At 40.5% G+C, this 21,565-nt stretch overlaps 1 protein-coding gene across 2 annotated transcripts; it reads left to right on the top strand.

Moving 5' to 3' along the window:
• The first annotated feature begins 22 nt into the window (after positions 1 to 22).
• LOC134186418 (uncharacterized) lies at positions 23 to 21,063 on the top strand. 2 transcript variants are annotated; one of them, XM_062654389.1, is made up of 27 exons: positions 23 to 144; positions 226 to 314; positions 689 to 734; positions 794 to 882; positions 947 to 1,112; positions 7,802 to 8,030; positions 8,100 to 9,189; positions 9,251 to 9,901; positions 9,965 to 10,609; positions 10,678 to 11,331; positions 11,403 to 12,068; positions 12,131 to 12,433; positions 12,490 to 12,773; positions 12,830 to 12,945; positions 12,999 to 14,567; positions 14,623 to 14,922; positions 14,983 to 15,291; positions 15,348 to 15,635; positions 15,695 to 15,973; positions 17,195 to 17,512; positions 17,567 to 17,857; positions 17,920 to 18,210; positions 18,272 to 18,556; positions 18,628 to 18,903; positions 18,958 to 19,266; positions 19,333 to 19,820; positions 19,882 to 21,063. In XM_062654389.1, exons 1-27 carry the CDS (start codon positions 99 to 101, stop codon positions 20,887 to 20,889), a joined length of 11,085 nt encoding a protein of 3,694 aa, XP_062510373.1. In that variant the 5' UTR covers positions 23 to 98; the 3' UTR covers positions 20,890 to 21,063. The 2 variants fall into 2 exon arrangements, with proteins under 2 accessions (XP_062510373.1, XP_062510372.1); XM_062654388.1 differs by having other exon boundaries at positions 18,958 to 19,820.
• The last annotated feature ends 502 nt before the right edge of the window (positions 21,064 to 21,565 follow it).

Raw genomic sequence — 21,565 nt, forward strand, 5'->3', positions numbered from 1 at the left:
CGCGTGTTATCGGTGGAGATAGATAGTCTCAGAGAGCCAACCGTCTTTCTATCTGTAGTTTCCAGCGGCTTTTGTTGAGATATGTGAGTAACTAGAAAATGAGGGGCGTGATGTTGGTGCATTTGCTCTTGGAGCTGCTCGTTGGTAGGAACGTGGTGTACACGGTGGTGGGTGTACACGGTGATGGGTGTACAGTAGGTGGTAATCATTGTGTTTTGTCGCTAGGATGTTGGGCTCTAGTCGAGATAGACTACCCTCTGAACAGGAGTGTCGTTATCCAACCGAGTTCCCGTCGTCTGCAAGTTCAAATCGAGGTGAATCCAGGGCGTTTAGACTGTATAGTGTGGTCGCGTTCGTACTCTAGCTTGGCATGAGGTTAGAACTCGTCACGGAAATAGGTGTGGCGCTTGTTCTTGTGTGTCATGTACGGAACAAAGTACACGAAACAGTTGTAGGTATTCAAGAAATTCGTGGAGATGACGACTGTCCGATTATCCGTTTAGACGTCTAGAGCAAACGTTCCTGTAGAATGCATGTTTAGTATCCGGCTGTTAGTAGATGACTTGTCACTGATAGTGTGCTGTAGTACATATAGTTGTACAGCACGTTTTTAGACGAACGTCAGTATTGTACATTTGCTGCGTGTTAGTCATTGTATTGCTACACGTGTGTTTGTGTTTGTATCAAGGCTCGTGAAACGGAGCGATCAAGTCTGTCCTATTCTATTACAAGAAGTTAGTGTCACCTCCTGATATAGTACATTTGTGTACAAGACTGCATTTTTTATTTGTAGCGACGTTGAATGGAACTGTTAGAGTTTCAACGGATGGTTTAGTTACATCTAGTAGACCTGTGTATGACACAGGCAAGTTTGATCTTGAGGTAGGTCTGGAGACTTCACACTAAATTTACTCGCTTTGTGTACATACCTAACAGTACATTGTAGGTGGAGATCAGAGGAAGTGATGTTTCCCGTCTTCTGTTTTCTATCTGTGTTACCTCAGACGATCTCAACTCTTCTATCTTCAGTCATTTGACCAACATCACAATTCCTGAAAATTCTGTTGAAGGCTATGTTGTTTTACCGATAAATCTATCTATTCCATATTGTGGTAAGTTCCGCGGCATGCACCTCTAATATTAATATCTGTCTTGGGTGTAGGCGTAGGTAATTATAAGTAATGCCTGTCTTTCTATTATCACGTAAATGCGTGGGTAACTGCGTTTTTTCGTGGGTAAATGCGTGTTTTCTGGGTAAATGCGTGCGTGGGTTAGTGTGTGTGTGTGTGTGTGTGTGTGTGTGTGTGTGTGTGTGTGTGTGTGTGTGTGTGTGGCGTGTGTGTGTGTGTGTGTGTGTGTGGCGTGTGTGTGTGTGTGTGTGTGTGTGTGTGTGTGTGTGTGTGTGTGTGTGTGGCATGTGTGTGTGTGTGGCGTGTGTGTGTGTGTGTGTGTGTGTGTGTGTGGCGTGTGTGTGTGTGTGTGTGTGTGTGTGTGTGTGTGTGTGTGTGTGTGTGTGTGTGTGTGTGTGTGTGGCATGTGTGTGTGTGTGTGTGTGTGTGTGTGTGTGTGTGTGTGTGTGTGTGTGTGTGGCATGTGTGTGTGTGTGTGTGTGTGTGTGTGTGTGTGTGTGTGTGTGTGTGTGTGTGTGTGTGTGTGTGTGTGTGTGTGTGGCATGTGTGTGTGTGTGTGTGTGTGTGTGTGTGTGTGTGTGTGTGTGTGTGTGTGTGTGTGTGTGTGTGTGGCATATGTGTGTGTGTGTGTGTGTGTGGCGTGTGTGTGTGTGTGTGTGTGTGTGGCGTGTGTGTGTGTGTGTGTGTGTGTGTGTGTGTGTGTGTGTGTGGCATGTGTGTGTGTGTGTGTGTGTGTGTGTGTGTGTGTGTGTGTGTGTGTGTGTGTGTGTGTGTGTGTGGCATGTGTGTGTGTGTGTGTGTGTGTGTGTGTGTGGCGTGTGTGTGTGTGTGTGTGTGTGTGTGTGTGTGTGTGTGTGTGTGGCATGTGTGTGTGTGTGTGTGTGTGTGTGTGTGTGTGTGTGTGTGTGTGTGTGTGTGTGTGTGGCATGTGTGTGTGTGTGTGTGTGTGTGTGTGTGTGTGTGTGTGTGTGTGTGTGTGTGGCATGTGTGTGTGTGTGTGTGTGTGTGTGTGTGTGTGTGTGTGTGTGTGTGTGTGTGTGGCATGTGTGTGTGTGTGTGTGGCGTGTGTGTGTGTGTGTGTGTGTGTGGCGTGTGTGTGTGTGTGTGTGTGTGTGGCGTGTGTGTGTGTGTGTGTGTGTGTGTGTGTGTGTGTGTGTGTGTGTGTGTGTGTGTGTGTGTGTGTGTGTGTGTGTGTGTGTGTGTTAGAACACACATCACCACTGCATCATTCTTGGATCACTTTCTTTTAGGTCCATATGAATTACATACAGGATGTTTATAAGAATGACTCTGCTTATATATATATATATATATATATATATATATATATATATATATATATATATATATATATATATATATATATATACTGACCTTCTGGCAAGTGTGTAAACGAATACACCTTGCTATGTCCAGCTCGTTAGCACTTGGGCTACGCCCTCGTGCCAACTCGTGGGCGGAGCGGGGTGTATTTTGTTTATACACTCGCCAGTAGTCTATAACCTATACATATATATGTCATGCACAATGCCTGGACCTGGACAACTCCCCCCCTCCGTGTAGGTTTTCCGAGTAGGGTCAACCATAGGCTCGAGTGTCCAGCCGGTCATTCCCCCCTCCCCACGCACCGCGGAGAGTTGTGGTTAGTGTTACAGTTACGGTTAGGGTTAGCTGGGATAAGGTTTGAGTACAGGTTAGGGTTAGGTATACGTGGTTTATATTGATGATCCATAGTTTGTATAGGCAATCCGTGGATTGTAAATCTGCACCTGACGCACAACATATATGGGCAACCTAGCCATGTCACCTGAAAGCATTGCCACTCAGTTGCAGCTATGCTTAGTAATGGTTCTATTGCTGGTAATGAAGCAGTCAATGTTTTTACACAAGTTCGGTGCAGTTAGCACATGAACTAAGTTTATTACGTAACTTCAAGTTTTATTAGGTATGACAACTTACACCATATTAAGTCCAAGTCTCCATGAATGGCGGCTTGTTGCAATAAAGTTATTGCTTTACCAAATTGCTTTCTTCATCTTGGAGTCATTCTATTAAAAGCAATTACAGTTCCGTAGTTAGTTGTTGTGCTGTCATTTTGGGAAGTCGATGATGCCAAAGCAACCCAGGTATATTAAGCCAAATCAACTATATAAATTGATTATAATCCAGGGTTTTTAAAATTGGGATGGACAGACAGATATTTTGCTTTTCAAGGTGTATACACAGTGACCCATCATATTCAGTTTCCCTGTAGGTTATTCAAGAACGTCCACAAAAACTAGAAGAAACTACATCACTCAAGCAGAAGCCTACGACGGGTCAATGTCTAGGATGTGATCTCCTCTGTCCCTCTTTGCCAACTGGGGAGCGCACACAGTAGATAAAAGTTGGGATCAGTACTGAGACTATCCGGACAACCACAGTAATAGCAGATTGGTGCATATATATCCCACTAACGTTAGGGAACGGTCTGGCTTTGTGATACAGAACTTCATTCATTGCCCAAGCGAACTTACGACTTTCCCAACACGGGTCTGTGGACTTACTCATACCAGCTCCTTCTTAGTACTGCCAACTCGAGTCTCCACGCAGGACGTACAGAAATGATTTGTTAGGGGGCTCTCAGAATCGAGCACACCACTGCTGTAGTCTGTGAAGGTACCTACAACAGTGGTCTGCTCTGGAGCGATGCACCCACACCATGGCTTGAGCACTTAACAGGTGTTTACATCGAATCTGAGTATGATGAAAGGCATAGCTTGTTTGGCATTCTCAGCATAGCACATATTACCATGCTACACCTCTAGCTACTGTAGCAGAATTCTGCTTTGAGCATGTGCATAAAATAAGAAATTTACTGGATGGCCTTCGAACTTGGACAGGGATGATAATCAATTTATTTAGTCAATTTTGTCTTAGGCAACACTATGCAATGTCACAAGAAATGTTTGCTTTCTGGTTTGCTGGCTTGTCAGATGGCTGCTTTCAAACTAGAAGTACTGTCCATTGTCTTGACATTTGTGTTTGTCGATTTTGACAATCAGAAAAAAACAGAACTGAGCCAGTTACTTTTTGAGAAGACTAGCTGTCCATTTTACTCTGGAGTAAGCAGTGTACATTGCTGAAAGCTGCTCATGTTTGCCAAGATGCTGGAGTTCTCTTGGGGGTAGAAAGCATGGATGTGCATGGCAGGGTCATCATCTCTCATTTGTCATGTTACAGGGATTTCATGCTTTACTGCAGCTGGAGTTATAGTAAAGGGAGATGTAAACAAGCTTGCAGAATGTTTGTTATCACAATTAATTAAGTAACAAAATAGACATATTAGCATGGTGAAATTGCTACTGTGGTGTCTCTGAGTAGGCAGGCCTCCTAGGCTTGTACTAACAGGAAGAAGGCTTGGCTTCTATTGTCCGATCTCTTATATTTAGATCTCAACTTGTCAGAAAATTTGGATTTAGGTCTTGAATCACTCTTCATCAGCCTTAGAAGAAATATCCTGTCCAATTTATTTTAGCAGGACTGCACTACTACCAGGCCCTCTTGAGCTTTGCTTGCATAGCAAGTCATCAACAGTAAGAAAGTGAACAAGATGTCTGTGAGTCCAAGTTTATGCAGTACAGTACATGATAAAGAATTTGCAATAACATGTCACTACAGACACCTTTCTGAGCAAACGTTGCCTAACAGCAAAAAACCTGTACTGCACTCTAAAGCTACTAAAATGTATTTATGTGAAAATTGTATTTCCTTCTTTTGTTGTTGTAAACAAAAATCAGTGCCATTTGGTTTCTAACTAGACCAAGATCATCTCAACGGCCCAAAGACGAGATGCGTGTGTTGCAGATTTGCAAAGTCTAACCTGTGTGGAGCAGACAGCAGTTACCCAAAATCCTCAGGATGCTGCATATGTTTCCGGCATGTTGTTACTTTATTAACAATTCGAATCTAACAAGGCATCAACCTATTCCAATATCATGTTTGAAAATTTGTGTCTACAATGATATTCTCTTCGACAAAGAGAACTTTTAGTGTGTGCAACCTCCATTTCCATGTACACATACTTGTATATGTTATGGATGGGAACATTTGGTCATTAGTTTCACCATGTACGTGTGTCTTTTTGTCTGAGTTTACGCTCTTGTCTCTCCATAGATGGTAATTTTATTTAATGAGAGATCTTTGCAGAAGCAAGGCTATTCAATCGTTTTCAAAAGAAATAATAGTTGGATTCGAAGTCTTTCCTATATCAAACTCTGTGACCAATCATGGAAGCTTGTCAATGGCAATGCAACCGATGATTTATAAATATCACTTTGAACATGATGAAGTATGAATTATGTCTCCTGACCAGAAGTAATCAAGCTGAATTATGAATCATGAATTAGACTGTTCTGGTGAATGACTTTCTTATGAATGTTGGTGATTTGTGATTGGTGTTTCGTTTATTGTCAGTGGTTGCCAGGACCAAATGCGAATACAGCTTCATGATTGGACCATGTTAGACTACACAGCAAGTGTGGGACATTCCTGAGGATGTCAGGACATAGTCACATGCACATTCACATGTGTAGGAACACACGTACGAGAGTCGTGCAGACCAGTGTGAGAGTGTCTTAATTGTCAGTACCTTATTTGCTAAGTCATGCGAATTTTACAAAGTCTTGTTTCATAGGCCTTACAGCTGAAATTGCTGTTATTGCTATCTGCTTCCAAATTCACAGTCTTCATACGTTTGTCAAGAGGTTGTAGTGAAATATGGACTGACTTGTCACAGACATTGCAATATTTAGCAAAGGAGGGGAATTACTTGGCAAAATGCATGTGCATTCATTTCTTTTTTTGCTTACAAATAGGACTTTGGACAGCTTTTGCATTGTGTAGGCATATTTGCTGACCATCAAATTTTAATGATTAGAATTTAGTTCATACTCTAATTGCAACAAAAATATTTCATCTTTGGACTTGGTCTTTGTACTATGATCAGTGGCAGTAGTCTGCCAATACATCTATGAGATCATGAAGATTGCATTTTTTGGGAACAGATCAGGGTTCTTCCCAGGATTTCAAAATAGCTTGGCGGAGACGGACGGTAGTTGCAAGACACGCCCCTTTCTGCTACAGACATTTGGATACCCAGACCTTTGCTAGTTAATATATTGTTGTTGATTACTTTAAAGTGCTTAGTAGTTAAGCCCAGTATAGGCACTTAATGGCACCTAAAATTGCCTGTCTCTCTATAGAAATTGCTGCACTAAGTACTTGGACAATCCCATCATTATGTTAGGATGCTAGATGCACCTGCTCTTGGAATACAGCTGATTTATGCATAAGAGAATCAGCATGTCTGGCAAGAACATCTTTACGCAGCGAGACACAAGGTAAAAGATTAAAAATGGTGGACAAATTGTGTTCATTGCGGGTGCTAAAGCACTGGCTAGTTTACAAAATATTCCTTTTCATCACTCGTTGGACACCACAGGTATTGTCTCTCCCAATCCGAGTCATACTGACCTTGTTTGTGTTTTGAAGACTTGGAGTTAGACGTACCGTTGTCGGAAACGGCAGAGTCAGACTGTCACTTATTGTGGTCGGCCTGAGGCAGAGCTCCTTGATCCGCTTGACTGGAACTGGTTTCCTCCGGCTCGTTACTGTTAGCTTCTGTATCTTTGGGACATGCTCTCTTTGACTTTCACCTCAATACAGGAAAGAACGAAGTTATTGAACCTGCCACTTTCCTCTTCATCTCCGTGTTCGTTTACGCACGTGCACATTAATGCACACATCTGCATAGCCTCGAAATTCCAGACCTTTCTTGTGTAAATGAAACGTCTAGACATCCTAAATTGACATTGAAAGTGGAAGAGATAAGTGGTTGACCACGAACTCGTTCTTCAGTGACTAGCCTTCTAATAACGAATTTTGCTATCAATTAGAAAGCAGACCTTCCCTCGTTTTTCTTTATGTGCAATTGTACTTGGTCATGTGGCTAGGATTTCTCAGCGTGGTGCTGCGCCACGCTACCACGCTTTAGAGAGAACCCTACAGATGTTCTGTTGTGTCATGCATAGTCCTACAGATACATTTCATAAGTCGGGTTAGGCAAAGTTGTTGGTGAATTGAGAAACAAATGAGGATACTACAGTAAACAATTGACTGTACATCTAACAATATGATAAGTCAGAGCCTTGGAACTACAAGAAAAGCATGAGAGTGTACGTCACAAAGTTATACAGAATGTGTTCTGTCGCTGCAGTAGCAGCTAGTATAGTAACTTCTGTTGCTGTTTCCAGAATTTAATAGAATGGCAACAGGCATCTGATCAGTATCATGATAACAACTGGCTATAGATACTTTGCCACAAGAAGTTTCTGCATGGATGAAACCTGAGACCATGCTGGTTGTCAGTACTCTATTAGCTTATAGCAAAAACTAAACCAAGTTGATGTTTTCCTTGTTTGCTATAATTGTATAATCAATATATATTTTCTTTCATACATACCCTGCAGGTCCCTCAAGGGGGCTACAGAGTAAGAACTACAGAATCAAGTAAGAAAGTAATAAAGACATAAACAGTCTACACTAACCAATCCCTTTTTAATCTCAATGCTATATATTATTTTCTTGGTTGTTTGTTGTCTGTGTAATCATCTCGATTTTGTGTGTGTTAGAGGCTCATGTCAGGCTGAATGTGGATCCTCCATCTTCAATGTTTGGGATTAAAAACCATCAATTAGTTGTAACAAATAGTTCATTACTTGACTATGAAGTCACAACAAGCTATAGACTGCTAATAGTAGCACTTGATTTGGACTGGATTTCTGCCTTGTTTACGTCAACAAATGTCACAGTTTTGCTGAAGGATGTCAATGATAACCCTGCAATCATCCATAATGATGGGTGAGAAATGATTGTTTGTTTTTTGTACAAAAAATTGTCATCATATTGGTTGGTATAATGTTTCCATAGAGCTGAAGTGATTGTTCCAGTTAGAACTCATGTTAATACAAATCTGTTGAAACTAAACATTACTGATGCAGATGTAACTTTTTCTGGACAGGAAGAGCTGTTACTTGTAGAGGGAAATGTTAATGGCACATTCATTGTTAATCAGAAAGAGAGACAGATTATTCTCTATCGGGTACTTTTGCAAGAGTTTATATATAACTTGACGGTTCAAGTTAGAGATGGAGGCACACCTTCCCTATTTTCTATTGCACATTTTGTGATCAAATCAGTTCGTGATGTAACTGAACCAAAGTTTGAGTCAAATCCTTATGTTTTCAATGTTCGGGAAGATGCACAGGCACATCATCCAATTGGAAATATCGATGCCACCTCACAGTCTGCTGTGCCAGTGCTAGAAGTAGACCGTCTCCCTCAATTTTCTTGGTTTGCAGTGACTAAACGGATTTCTGTTTCAAGTGCAAATGAAAAGCTAAATTTCTGTAAGAAATCACAGTTTGTTTTGAACGCAACTGCAAAAGTGGGAAGTGATGAGTCTTGGGTGAACGTTATTATTTTGATTATTCCAGTTGAGACACTTCGCTTTCAACAAGAAAACTACAATTTTACTGTCTACCTTAACGCATCTACTGAGCAGACAGTATTTGATGTACACGTTGTCGATGGTCGTCGTACAGCCCTCACAGTATATTATGAGTTGACAGACGTTAGTGATACATTTCGGATTAAAAAGGAAACTGGAGCAGTGCATCTTACTTCTTCTTGTTTGGTCAGGAAGGACACGAGCAATTTAGAATTGATTGTCAATGCCAGAACAGGGACTGGTGAAGATCCATACTGTGTGGCTACAGCTCGCATATTCGTGCAACTTGTCAATGTCAACAATTATTCTCCAATGTTTGTGTCAGGTGGTCTAGTTTCAATAACTGAAGACGCAACTGTTGGCAGTGAAGTACAACATATTAATGTGACAGATTTAGATCGTTGCAGAGCAGGAGTTGTGAGAGTTAAAATACTGCAAGCATCTGCAAATTGGTTAGAATTGAACTCTGTTCGCAATGCCCTTGTTCTATCGAGAGAGCTGGATTTTGAGGTTAGTTACAATATAAGAATCTTGATCTTCTGTTAGAGTAACTGTTATGTTTATTGTTTAGGCTGGTGATAGAAATATGACACTTGTATTGGAAGCTAGTGACCAGGGAAATCCAATTCGAACTACTGTTACTACATTGGAAATTAATGTGGTGGATGTCAATGACAATTCTCCAATATTTGTTGGGATAGATGCCAACACTTTGCAATATGTCTTTAAAGTGTATGAGAATGTTTCAGTAGGAGCTATGGTGGCAAATGTGTTTGCACAAGACAATGATAGTGGAGTAAATGCCAGAGTTTCTTACCACATGTCTGATACTAGGGATGGCAGCTACTTTAGTATCAACTCGACTACAGGACAGATAACTGTTGTTGCTATGTTGAACCGCAAGAATCAATCCATCTATACGTTTGAAGTTATTGCAAGTGACTATGGAAAGCCCATCTTACGCAGCGTGGTAAATGTGACTGTCAGATTGTTGGAAGTGAATGATTATACTCCTAGACTGGAGTTGAGGAACAATATGATGTCAATTATAGTGAATGAGAGTACGCCTGTTGGGACTCCAGTAGCATATCTTGTTGTGATGGACGAAGACTTGGAGAGCGCAGGTCGTGTGTCTATCAGAATAACCAACTCCAGCATTGAATGGTTATCACTAGACCAGGCAGCACAGACTCTCAATGTGAACCAAACGTTGGATTATGAGGTGAGATGTTCATGTATGTTGTTATATATAGTTTCTGTGAAGTAGCTAGGTTTCTCTTGCTAGAGTTTATTGGACAAAAATGGTTTTATGATCGTTGAAGCTTTTGATCACGGGACTCCTCCACTGAGCACTACATTGACACTGAATATTCAGATGATTGATATTAATGATAACAGTCCAAAGTTTGTTGACATGGATAAGGAACCAGTTCAAGTGTATGAAAACATCAGTATTGGTGCTGTAGTGACAGTGATATCAGCTCAGGACGCTGACAGTGGAGACAATGGCAGATTATCATATTACCTGTTAGGGATAGGAGATAGTTCATATTTTCACATCAATGTAACAACAGGCTTCGTGACTGTAGCAACTAAACTATTAACTCGAACAGATCAAAGTGTGTATGTATTTGAAATTGTTGCGCGTGACTTTGGGCAGCCTAGTTTAAGGAGCTATATCAATGTGACTGTTGACGTGTTGGAAGTGAATGATCATGCTCCTAGTCTTCAAACAATGGGAAATGAGACCTTAATCTCTGTCAATGAGAGTACACTTGTTAGGACTCCTGTTGCATTTCTTCATGTGACAGATGAAGACCTTGATGATGCCGGCCGTGTTTCTCTTCAGATTTCTAATTCTAGTATTGAATGGTTGTCTCTTGATCAGGCTGCAATGACGCTGAATGTAAGCCAATCATTAGATTATGAGGTGAGATTCTTGGATAGTTGCATGTCTTTGGTTTGATACTAACAGATGCTATTATTATGTTACTGTAGAGTTTATCAAGTAGAGATGGTTTTGTGGTAATTGATGCTGTAGATCATGGAGATCCTAGAATGACTAGTCAACTGAAATTAACTGTCAAGTTGATAGATGTCAATGATCATTCTCCTCGTTTTGTTGATGACAGAGACAAAGAAGTTACTACATTCAATGTAACGATCAATGAGACTGCTATAAATGAGACGGTACTGAAGGTTACTGCAATTGATCAGGACTCTGATGAAAACGGTTTAGTATCGTACAAACTGAATCAAACTGGTGATGAAATATATTTTGAGATTGATCAACAAACAGGCATTCTGTCTGTCAGAGAGCTACCAACCAGAAGAAAACAAAATGTATTCTATATACACGTGATTGCTCTGGATTCTGGCTTACCTTCAAAAAGTAGCTCTGCACTTATCATAGTCACTGTTTTGGATGTGAACAAATATTATCCAGTGATTGTAACATCATCTGTTGACGGTGCACTGAATGTCTTTGAGAACATAACAGTAGGAAGTGTTGTTCTCTTACTAAATGTCACTGATAGAGATAGCAAATCTGCAGGCATGGTGTCTGTTTCGATAATAAACAACTCTGCTAGCTGGGTTGCACTGTCGACTGATGAATCTTCCCTCGTTGTTGCAGAATCACTAGATTATGAGGTACTTAAGATCTATTGTATGTATGTAGTTTTTGACAGTATGTCTCTTCTCATTGTGTTTAATTTATTTAGAATGGTCCACACAACTCTAGTTTGTCGCTGTTGGCATGTGATCATGGTCGTCCTGTGCGATGCAGCCATCCGTATCATCTTCATTTGTATCTTCATGATGTTAACGACAATGCTCCCAGGTTCAGGAAAACGTTTGATGCTGGATTTAACTCTACAGTTGGGATCTATAATGTCACAGTTTTGGAGAGTTTGAGTGTGAATTCAACAGTGCTGTTTGTGTCTGCTCAAGATGATGACAGTAACATTAATGGCTATGTGACATACAAGTTGCAAAGTGGCTATGATTTTTCCTACTTTGACATTAATCAGACATCTGGACTTGTTCGCTTATCAATCAAATTGAACAGAACACTCAAGTCAGAGTATCAAATCAAAGTTACTGCACAAGATGGTGGAACTCCTTCTCTCTCTGCAGAAGCTATTGTAATCATTAAAGTACTAGAAGTGAACGATCATCGTCCTGTCTTTGAACTGCGATCAGGATATACTGTGATGGTTAATGAAAACACTCCTGTTGGCACAGTTGTTTTGACCATTGGTGCAACAGATGAGGACTTGGACAAGTTTGGTCTAATATCTCTGCGTATCGTCAATACCACTACACCATGGCTCCTTCTCAATACAACTTCAAGAAGTTTGTATGTAAGCTCAACCCCAGACTATGAGGTAGGTAGGTTGTCTTTGTTGGTATGTTTATGAATTTGTTGTCTTATTTGAGTGTGGTTCAGACTAGTGACATTTTCAGTTGGGTTCTTGTTGAAGCCAAAGATCTCGGAAATCCTCCAAAGAGTTCAGAACTCAATCTTACGTGTCAGGTTCTAGATATAAATGAGTTTAAGCCAGTGTTTGACAATAGTAGTTACAGTGCTGAAGTACGTACAACGCTACCTGTTGGGGGACAAATCGTCAGTGTGAGAGCCATCGACAGAGACAGATCGGGAAATGAAGTGACTTACAGTTTGGAAGGTAGTCTGTTTGCGTTTTCTATCAACTCAATTGATGGAATGATCAGTTCAGCACTACCTTTGACAGTAAGGAAGCAATATATACAGTTCGTACTGTTAATCAGTTTGGTGATGGTTTGCAGAAGCGACTGTATATACTAACAGTAACTGCAACTGACAGTGGATCTCCACCTCTCCAAGCATCGGTTCAAGTGAACATAACGGTGTCGTTTGTGTACAGTGCCCCTCCTCAGTTTGACTCTTCACAATACAATGTTATACTTGTTGATGGCATGATCTCTGGCAAACTTGCTCTGCAAGTGTTTGCAGTAAATCCAGAAGAAAACATGGATAACAGGGTGATGTATACTCTCTGTTGTACTTCCGATTTTGTCATTAATGCATCATCTGGAGAAATTCTAACTAAGTAATTCATAACTTTGTTTATCTCTTTTCTGTGATGATATTGTTTGATCTTTGTAGTTCTACATTGCAATACAACCGTCAGAGTGAATACATTCTGTTAGTCAAAGCATCCAATCCTTCAGGAGAGTTAAGTTCTACTGCAACTGTTGTGATCCTATTGGCTCCCTCTGAAGGTTCCAAGTGCTTAGCTAATTTGAGATGGTTTATTGTAAATTGTTGTTTCTAGCTGCTCTTTCTAAACCATTTCACTGCTCACATCCAATTGCTAACTGGGTCAAGAAAGAATCAAAGTGTTCATCAGATAATTTACTTTTGGTTGAACCGATGGTCAACAATGCGCTCGATATAATCAGTATCTGGTGGCGTGATTGGTCAACTTTGGAAGGTCAAATTGATACATTTGAATACTCTGTATACAGCTTGGAAAAAAGTAATGGTAGTGAGCTGACTTACAGCAAATATCCAGTATTGACAATATCTCACCTATCAGAAAGTCAAAATGGAGATGCATCCAGCATACTTTATAGTAGTCTGTTCAGTGGTGGATCATATGCTGTGGTGCTTAAGGCAGTGAGTGGGAATCAGATATCGTTGGCAAGACGTTTTATGGTTATTGGTTCTAATTCCAGGCTGATCTTGTTACTGAGCAAGTGTATAGTTTTTAGTTCGGCAGCACCACTTGATAGTACGTTACCATGGCAGACAACTTCTAATGGATTTTCTGTCAGTTGGGCTGGCTGCTTTGCAAACAGTCTGTTTCATAAGAAGCCATGGATGTTGAATCGTGTAAAGAAAGATTCTCGTATTCCTAATGAATACGATCAGCTAAATGGACCTTTTTCTCGAAATGGGAGATTAACAAGACAAGGAATTATTCAGTTTCAGATTGCATACCAAATCACACGTCATCGGATGAAACGAACTGAAGCCGAGCAAATGCAATGGCAACTCGATTCCTCTCTTGATGAAAGTACAAAAGTAAATGTCACTCTTTATAGTGGAGATCGTGTGCAAGTGTGGGTAAACGCTGCTGATATATTTGATAATATTGCCACAAGCAGTGCTGATTTATATGTGGATATGTCTCCACCGGAGTTGACCAAATTTAATGTAACTGTTATGCCCGAGCCACGACTTCAAGACTTTACAGATGATCATTTCTCCGCACTAGGAAGCAATAGCAGCATTCCAGCTGTGTTCCTATATGTTGCTGTTGAAGATTGTGAGAGTGGAGTAGATCAGTTTGAGTGGAAACTTGGAAATAGGGTCAAACATGATCTCTATGGATTCAAATCCCAGGTGGTCAGCATAAGCCACAGTGTAGCGAACCATAACAGTAAATGTGAGTGTTCTTTGCTTGGTGAATGTTCACAATTAGAGTATGACTTCCAAATCAAAAGAGAAGAGGATAGGCTGATTGCCACTAACAGTGAATATTACTACAATGTTGTGTCTGCAAATCGAGCTGGATTGAGAGCAAATATCACTGGCAATGGAACTGCGTTTCATCAGTCTGAGACCATAGACTGGAACTTGCACATAACATCATCAACTGCTCTTTCTGCCCATTGGACAAAAGTAATTAATGGAATGATGGTGGCTGTTATAGTTTGTGAAGCAGAAGTGAATGTGACTAATTGCAACAGATCAACTGTAGCTGGAATAGAGGGTATGTCGGTCCACATAAATGGTCTAAAGAAATACAGGCAATATGCAGTGCAGCTTCAAGTTTTGAATAACAATGCAGCTGCAGTGACACTGTCATCGATTAGAGTAAATAGAACTCATGAAGACAGTAAGTAAACTGCTTATCTTTCATGTTTTGTAATTTTTAGTTTAAATATTTGTAGTTCCTGATGAAAGTCCTCGGAACCTTGAGGTTGTCCAAATCAGTTCATCATCGGTGACAGTATCTTGGGAACCACCACCTAGTGACAAGCACAATGGGATTCTTCGAAGCTATCATATTAATATTTCTCCTGGTCTTAATGGACCTAACAATTCAACTAAGAACGTATCAGCAACTGAACGAGAAACCACTATCTCCATTTTGCACCCATATACTAATTACATCATAAAAATTGCTGTTTCTACATCTGTTGGAATGTCATCATACAGCAATGTTGTCTCTGCTACAACTAAGGAAGCAAGTAGGTGTTACAAATTATGACTCCTGAGTTAGCATTTGTATGTATTGCCTTGATTGCTAGGTCCAGATGCATCTCCGACAGAAGTTACAGTAATTAGTGCTGAATCCAAATCGCTGACGTTGTCATGGAAGCCACCTCCTGAATCATCTCAGAATGGTGTCATTACGGGTTATGAGATAAGACTACAACTTGCAGGAGAACGTGAAAATGGCGTGTGCATGTCACCCATTAGTAAGACAGTTAATACGACTGAGGCAACAGTAACTGGATTGTGTCCATTTACTGAGTATGCCATCCAAGTGAGAGCTATGAATATAGCCGGTGACAGTGATTTCAGTATTCTCATTACTAACACTACAGATGAAGATCGTAAGTGCATTATTGTGATCATAATATTATTGATATCATAATAGCACTACCTTTAGGACCTGGAGTACCTATAATAAGTGATGTATCTGGACAGAGCACATCCACCATTAGGATTCGATGGAAAGAACCTAGTCAAACGAATGGCATTATTTTGTCATATCAGATTGAGTTTGGACGCGATGACACTAACCATGCAAAGAGTACTTATCCAGATGATCAAATGCGCTATGAAGTCTTTGAGGACTTGGAAAGCAATACAGCATATAAAGCTCGGATTCGAGCCAAAACGAAAAAGGGATTTGGTAACTGGAGCAGTTACCACAGCAATTCAACATTTGAACATTGTATGGTGCATTAATGCTGTGACTATGAAGCTGTTGCACTAATTACTGTTTTCCTTCAGTTTTTGGTTCTCCGGCCAATCTCAGTTCAAAGTCAGGTGTTGAAAATGTAACTCTTTTCTGGAGTCCTCCTCCCAAGGAATCTTTGCAGTTATACTACAAAGTTAGCTATCAAGTTTCTCAGGGCAGCAATGACAACTTGATGCAAGAAGAGAAGAATATTAGTGAAAGACGAAAAATGATCTCAGGGCTAAAACCGTTCACGGTATACAAGTTTGTGGTCCAGGTGGATACACTAAATGCAAATAAATCGACTCTTTTTGTGTGGACAGAAGAAGGCCGTAAGTTTTTAATTAATTAACACTTTTAACTACATCCACGTGAGTGTTATAATGTAACAGCTTACTAATTATCTCAATCAACTGTTGGTGCATAGACTGTCACTGAAAAGAGCACGTTTTACATTTTGGGCACTTTGAAAGTCACAGAGTGGTACGAGGGATACTACCTATAGAATCCCACAGATAAGCCTTGGGTTTATCTGCTGCCAATCATAGAATGTGGGCATATACCTGGGCATGGGCTTTAATTTATCCCTTATAAATGGACATGGTGGTACCTGTTTGTGTATTATTCATGTTCTTTTTGTACCCACCAACAATCAAAGCTGCCGCTTGTGTACAGCAAAGTTTCTAGAGGTAGCAGAACTGTTCCGTCTAGTGCTTTGAACCAAGATACAGCCAGGAGCTTCAGTTCTCGTGTATGACTTACAGAATGCAACAATCTCTTTCTATAAAACGAGTGCTACTACTAGAAATTTGCTGTACCTAAACGTGTACATTGAGTCATGAAAACAAGCCTATACATGCCTTAAATGTGATCATTCTAGTCCCTTCGCTTATAAGTGGGTATGGGCCTAGAGATGGTACAAAAGTGGTGATTCAAGGAAGATTAGGCTTATATATATGATGTCATGAGCAGGGGTTTAACTGCAAGATTCTATGATGTAATTAACTAGCAGGCATGCTCAAATCTATAGCAGCATGTAACACACAATGACTAATAATGTGCTGAAGCATGTTAGATGGAAATCGAGCATGCTCTTGACTGATAGAACAGATGAAACAAACAAGATGATACTATACCAGTCACACTGTAAGAGGCAACTGCATGCCTGTGAGACATCAACTATATTCTTTACCCATCAGTAGCGGTTGGAGTATTCTCCACAAGTCAGAAAGTGTTAGCAGAAATGAGCAGATTAACTGTTGGCTACTTCTTCTTACCTGAGATGAGTCTTGAAATCAATCCATGGTAGCTAAAAGATCAAGCGAGCATGCACAAAGAAAACAGCTCTATGTACAAGTTATACAAATTTAATCTTGAATTTGTTCAATTGAGGAGCATCCATTCTTCTGTGGTTTCATATGCATTTGTAAGCAAGGAGACCCATATAAAGTATCAAGGCGATGCAATTTGGTCAGCTAGTGGAAGCTGCTCGTTGCATCTGACTAAGCAATGAGTTATCAGCTGTAATTATATCCTATGGTCTTTTTTTGTAGGTCCCAGTGCAGTTACCAATTTCAATGTTGAGCCTCGTAACAATGGTAGATCGACATACGCTTCTGTAGAGTTGCAGTGGAAAGAACCAAACGAAACCAATGGGATTGTGGGGTACAAAGTTGTGTATATTAATACTGCAAGTCAAATGCAAGGAAAGAAAACAGTTACGACGAGAAAGGGAGGTAATGGTCGTTTTTATTACATATTGCCTGGATTGGATGGTGCAAGTGACTACCTCTTCAAAATGTTTGCATACAATTTGCAAAAGAATCTCATTGGCCCAAGTGTGTCAAAGATAATCAAGACACGCCCAGCAGGTTTGCCAATGTTAGTCTGTTCAATGTAATTATATCTCACATGTTGCTTTGTAGTTCCTACAGCTCCAACCAGTATTTTTATTAGACCAAAGTCAGCAAGCGAAATTTATGTGAACTGGCAGCCTCCTGGACGACCAAATGGAAATATCACAAACTATAGTATTCAATATCAAGCTGAATCTTCAAACTTGGAGTATAGCATTAGACTTAATGGAGCCTCACGGAATTATACAATTAAAGATCTTGCGTCGAATACAACTTATCAAATATCTATTGCTGCACATGCTGGTGATACAAAGGGTGTGATGAGTTCAAAACAACAACGTAAAACAGACATGGATATTGGTAATCAATAACTAGTCAGTTTTATTTCAAACGTATTGTACATTATATGTGTGAACTATCAGATTCCCGAAGTGCTCACATTATGAAAGTCGAGAAAGAGGTTAAGGTTGTTCGTGTGACTTGGAAGCCTTCAACAGTGAACATAAATCAGAGACTTAGCTATGCTCTGAACGTAACCAGGTATAGCGAGAATCTCATGATCGAGTTTAATACATTACTTGAACTAAACAACAGCAGCGTTCCATACAACCTGACTGACCTCAAGCCATATGCATTGCACGAGATTCAAGTCACTGTTAACGGGTCGTCGGCTCTTAACAGCAGACCAGAGTTCTTTAGAACTCGTGAAGCTGGTTGGTTGAGTGGTGTGTAGTGAAACATAGCTATGGGTGATCAACTTGTCTTTGCATATAGCTCCTTCCGATGCCCCTCGTGATCTAAAGCTGCTTGATGAGAAACATCCAAAGAAACTCAATGTAGTGTGGCATCCTCCTGAACACCCGAATGGTGACATACTTAGATATCTTGCTGTACTTGCTACTGCCACTATTGACATTGACAACAAAGCGGTTCCAATCACAGCTGTCAGTTTTGACACTCTAACGCCATGGACAAGCTATAACGTCAAGATTGCAGCAGAAACAGCAGGAGGTCAAGGTCCTTACAGCAATTATACACATTTTAGAACCAAAGAAGCTGGTAATGCCAAAATCGTTTCCTTGGTGCGTTGCAATGCTGGTGACTGTTGATTTTTGTTTGCAATGTTTCAGCACCTGAAATCAATCTTAGTTTGACACCATTGAATAGCACTAGCATTGGCATTCAGTGGAAAATCAAAACAAATGGTAAACTGAAGTCACTGCATATGAGTCATGGGTGTAGAAAGAGTTACTGTGAATCAAACGGGCAAATCGCAGATAACATCATAGATTACTCTTATACATTGAATAACCTCCATAAAGGAACCAAATATGACTTTAATCTGACAGTAGAGACAAATGCAGGAATTTTTTCAAACGCAAATACTACTAGTACTATGGAGGATAGTAAGCACACTCTTTCTGTGTGTGTAGCAGTATGCTGACTGTTACTGTGTTTAGAGCCAAGTGCTTCACCTAATGATTTCGAGTGTGGGCTAGATAATGTCACCGATGGAACAGTCCACCTCAGCTGGAAACATGTACCAGAAGAACATCAAAATGGGAACATCGCTGGCTATAGTGTTCGATATTACTCCACGCAAGGGAGTATTCCTATGTCTCCCTATGAATTTAAGGAGACTGCACACAGAAAACTGACAGTTTCTAGTCTGAGTGATAATTCAACTTATGCGTTTGAAGTAGCGGCATCAACTAATGTTGGAGTGGGAGTTTACAGCAAGCGATGTGAAATCCTAATAGTTTCAAGGAGTATTCATATATTTCTTCATTATTTTGTAAGAGTGATGTTAATTGAGCTCATTTTGTTTTCGCTAGGTCGAACTGAAGAAGAGACATGGATTGGTGTTCTCATTGCTCTGCTTGTTCTTGTTGTACTGGCCACTTTTTTGATTCTTGTTAGGTATCGACAGACTCATATAACCGGTCGACTGAAATTTGATGGGATGGATTTGTCATACTTCGCTGTTACACGTTCAAACCCACTTTACCCTCAACTTGAGAAGATTAAACGAGAGTACCCAGATTACGAGATTGACAGGCGCAACATCAAACATGTAAAGGAGCTGGGTGAAGGCAACTTTGGTGCAGTGTTTTTAGCATTCGCTTCAGGTCTAATCGAGGATGATATCGAAATGAAGGTGGCAGTGAAAAGTCTAAAAGAGGGTGGAGTAGCTGAAGTCAGCGAGGCCTTTTTCGATGAGATGGAAATAATGATGAAATTCCAGCATGAGAATATTGTTCGATTGCTCGGAGTTTGCACAGATCAAGAACCGTTTTACCTAGTAACAGAATTTATGGAGCAGGTAACATAATAACCTGACAAAATATGAGAAATGATTTTAAAGTAGTTACATCAATTTCCAGGGTGACCTGAAGGAGTTTTTGATGTTGAAACGATCAACTGATCCTGATGTTCCACACCAACTTAGCTTTAAGGACCAGTGTACAATACTGTATCAAATTTCTTGTGCACTCAATTTCATCTCAGGTAAGAGTCTCGTTCATCGAGATATAGCGGCCCGAAACTGCCTCGTAGGCACTGGTATTCAAGCCAAACTCGCTGACTTTGGATTAGCACGAGGGACTGGGAGTGATCTCTATTATCGTAAACTTGGAGGTGCAGTTCCCATTCGATGGATGTCACCTGAAGCAATATTCGACGGCAAGTACAGTGTGCGCAGTGATATCTGGTCGTTTGGGGTATTGGTGTGGGAAGTTTTTACATTCGGACAGTTGCCATTCTATGGTTGGTCCAACGAAGAAGTTCTAGAGAAAGTGAGAGATGGTTGGCATTTGGCACTGCCTGAAAACTGCCCTGTGACAGTGTGTGAAATCATGGAGTGGTGCTGGGAACAGGATCCACACGAGAGAGTAGCAGCCGAACAATTGGTTCTCATGTACAGCTGTCTCATGAGACAATCAGTTCAAACAGCCAATGTACCACTTTGCAGCTTGGCTGAGTTTGAATCAGTAGTGCCTTCCAGAGACCGACTTGAAAATGAGTACGTAGCAGGGGAAGAACTGATAGCTGAAACGTTTGAACAATCACATCGACGTGAATCAAAAAGAGTCAAAGAACCAGGTCTCGTCAAGAAAGAGAATCCAATTGAGCCAATTCCTGAGGCTGAAACTGCTTCAAATTCAGAAGCTTACAAACCTAACCATCGTGTTGTCAGCAACAATAACAGCGACACTGTGGTTCAGTGTGCAAGCAATGGCAATCAGAAGCAAGACAGACCCACCTCTAGTCCACACTCAACGGAAGTTGCCGAAGATACGGCTGCGGCTGTGGCTGTGATGAACACTGCACACAAATTTCCAATCAAGTATACTCACAATGGCTTCAGTCCATTCATGGACAGTCAGTTGTAAGTACTCTCCATATTTCCACCTTTACTAGGATAGACTGAAGGGCTTTAGAGACTTGTTGTAAAGAGCGATCTTCCAAAAAGCTGCTTATTGGCAAATACATTTCTGTAGAAATACATGTAGCAGCAGAATTTGTCTCACACACAAATGTGCCGTAAGAATTTGTGCAGAGAACAACTTGGTTTGCCTTTGTGTGATCTCCCATTTCACAAATAAAACCTGTACATTTAATCTCATATGTCCATATGTGGTAGAACATCATGTGAATGTCATTATGGCCACCATAACGAGATTCAAGAAGTCTAGCATGTAAGCTGGTCTAGATATACACTTGTTTGGCATATGCACGTGTGGGGGGGGGGTTTGGAGGAGTTTGGTAATATTACCAAAAGTGGAAAAAGTATGACCACTTAAAGACAAGACAACACGATTTAGAGAGCTCTAAATTAGTTTTCTTCAAATTGTGTTACAAACTTCATTGCCTCCTTTTGTTGTTGCCTTCATTTAAGTATGCACTTTTATTGCTTCATTCACAGTCCTGTTTACTTGTGTTTGTGTGCTTCTATTTGGGTTTTCATCACACATCAGTGGGATTTACCATACTTACATACACGGATCCCAGAGATGTATGTTGATCTACATGACTTTACTTGCATTCTACAGTAGCTCCTACAATCAG

The sequence above is a fragment of the Corticium candelabrum genome, chromosome 11, assembly GCF_963422355.1.
Source record: "Corticium candelabrum chromosome 11, ooCorCand1.1, whole genome shotgun sequence".
In the NCBI taxonomy this organism is placed as follows: domain Eukaryota; kingdom Metazoa; phylum Porifera; class Homoscleromorpha; order Homosclerophorida; family Plakinidae; genus Corticium; species Corticium candelabrum.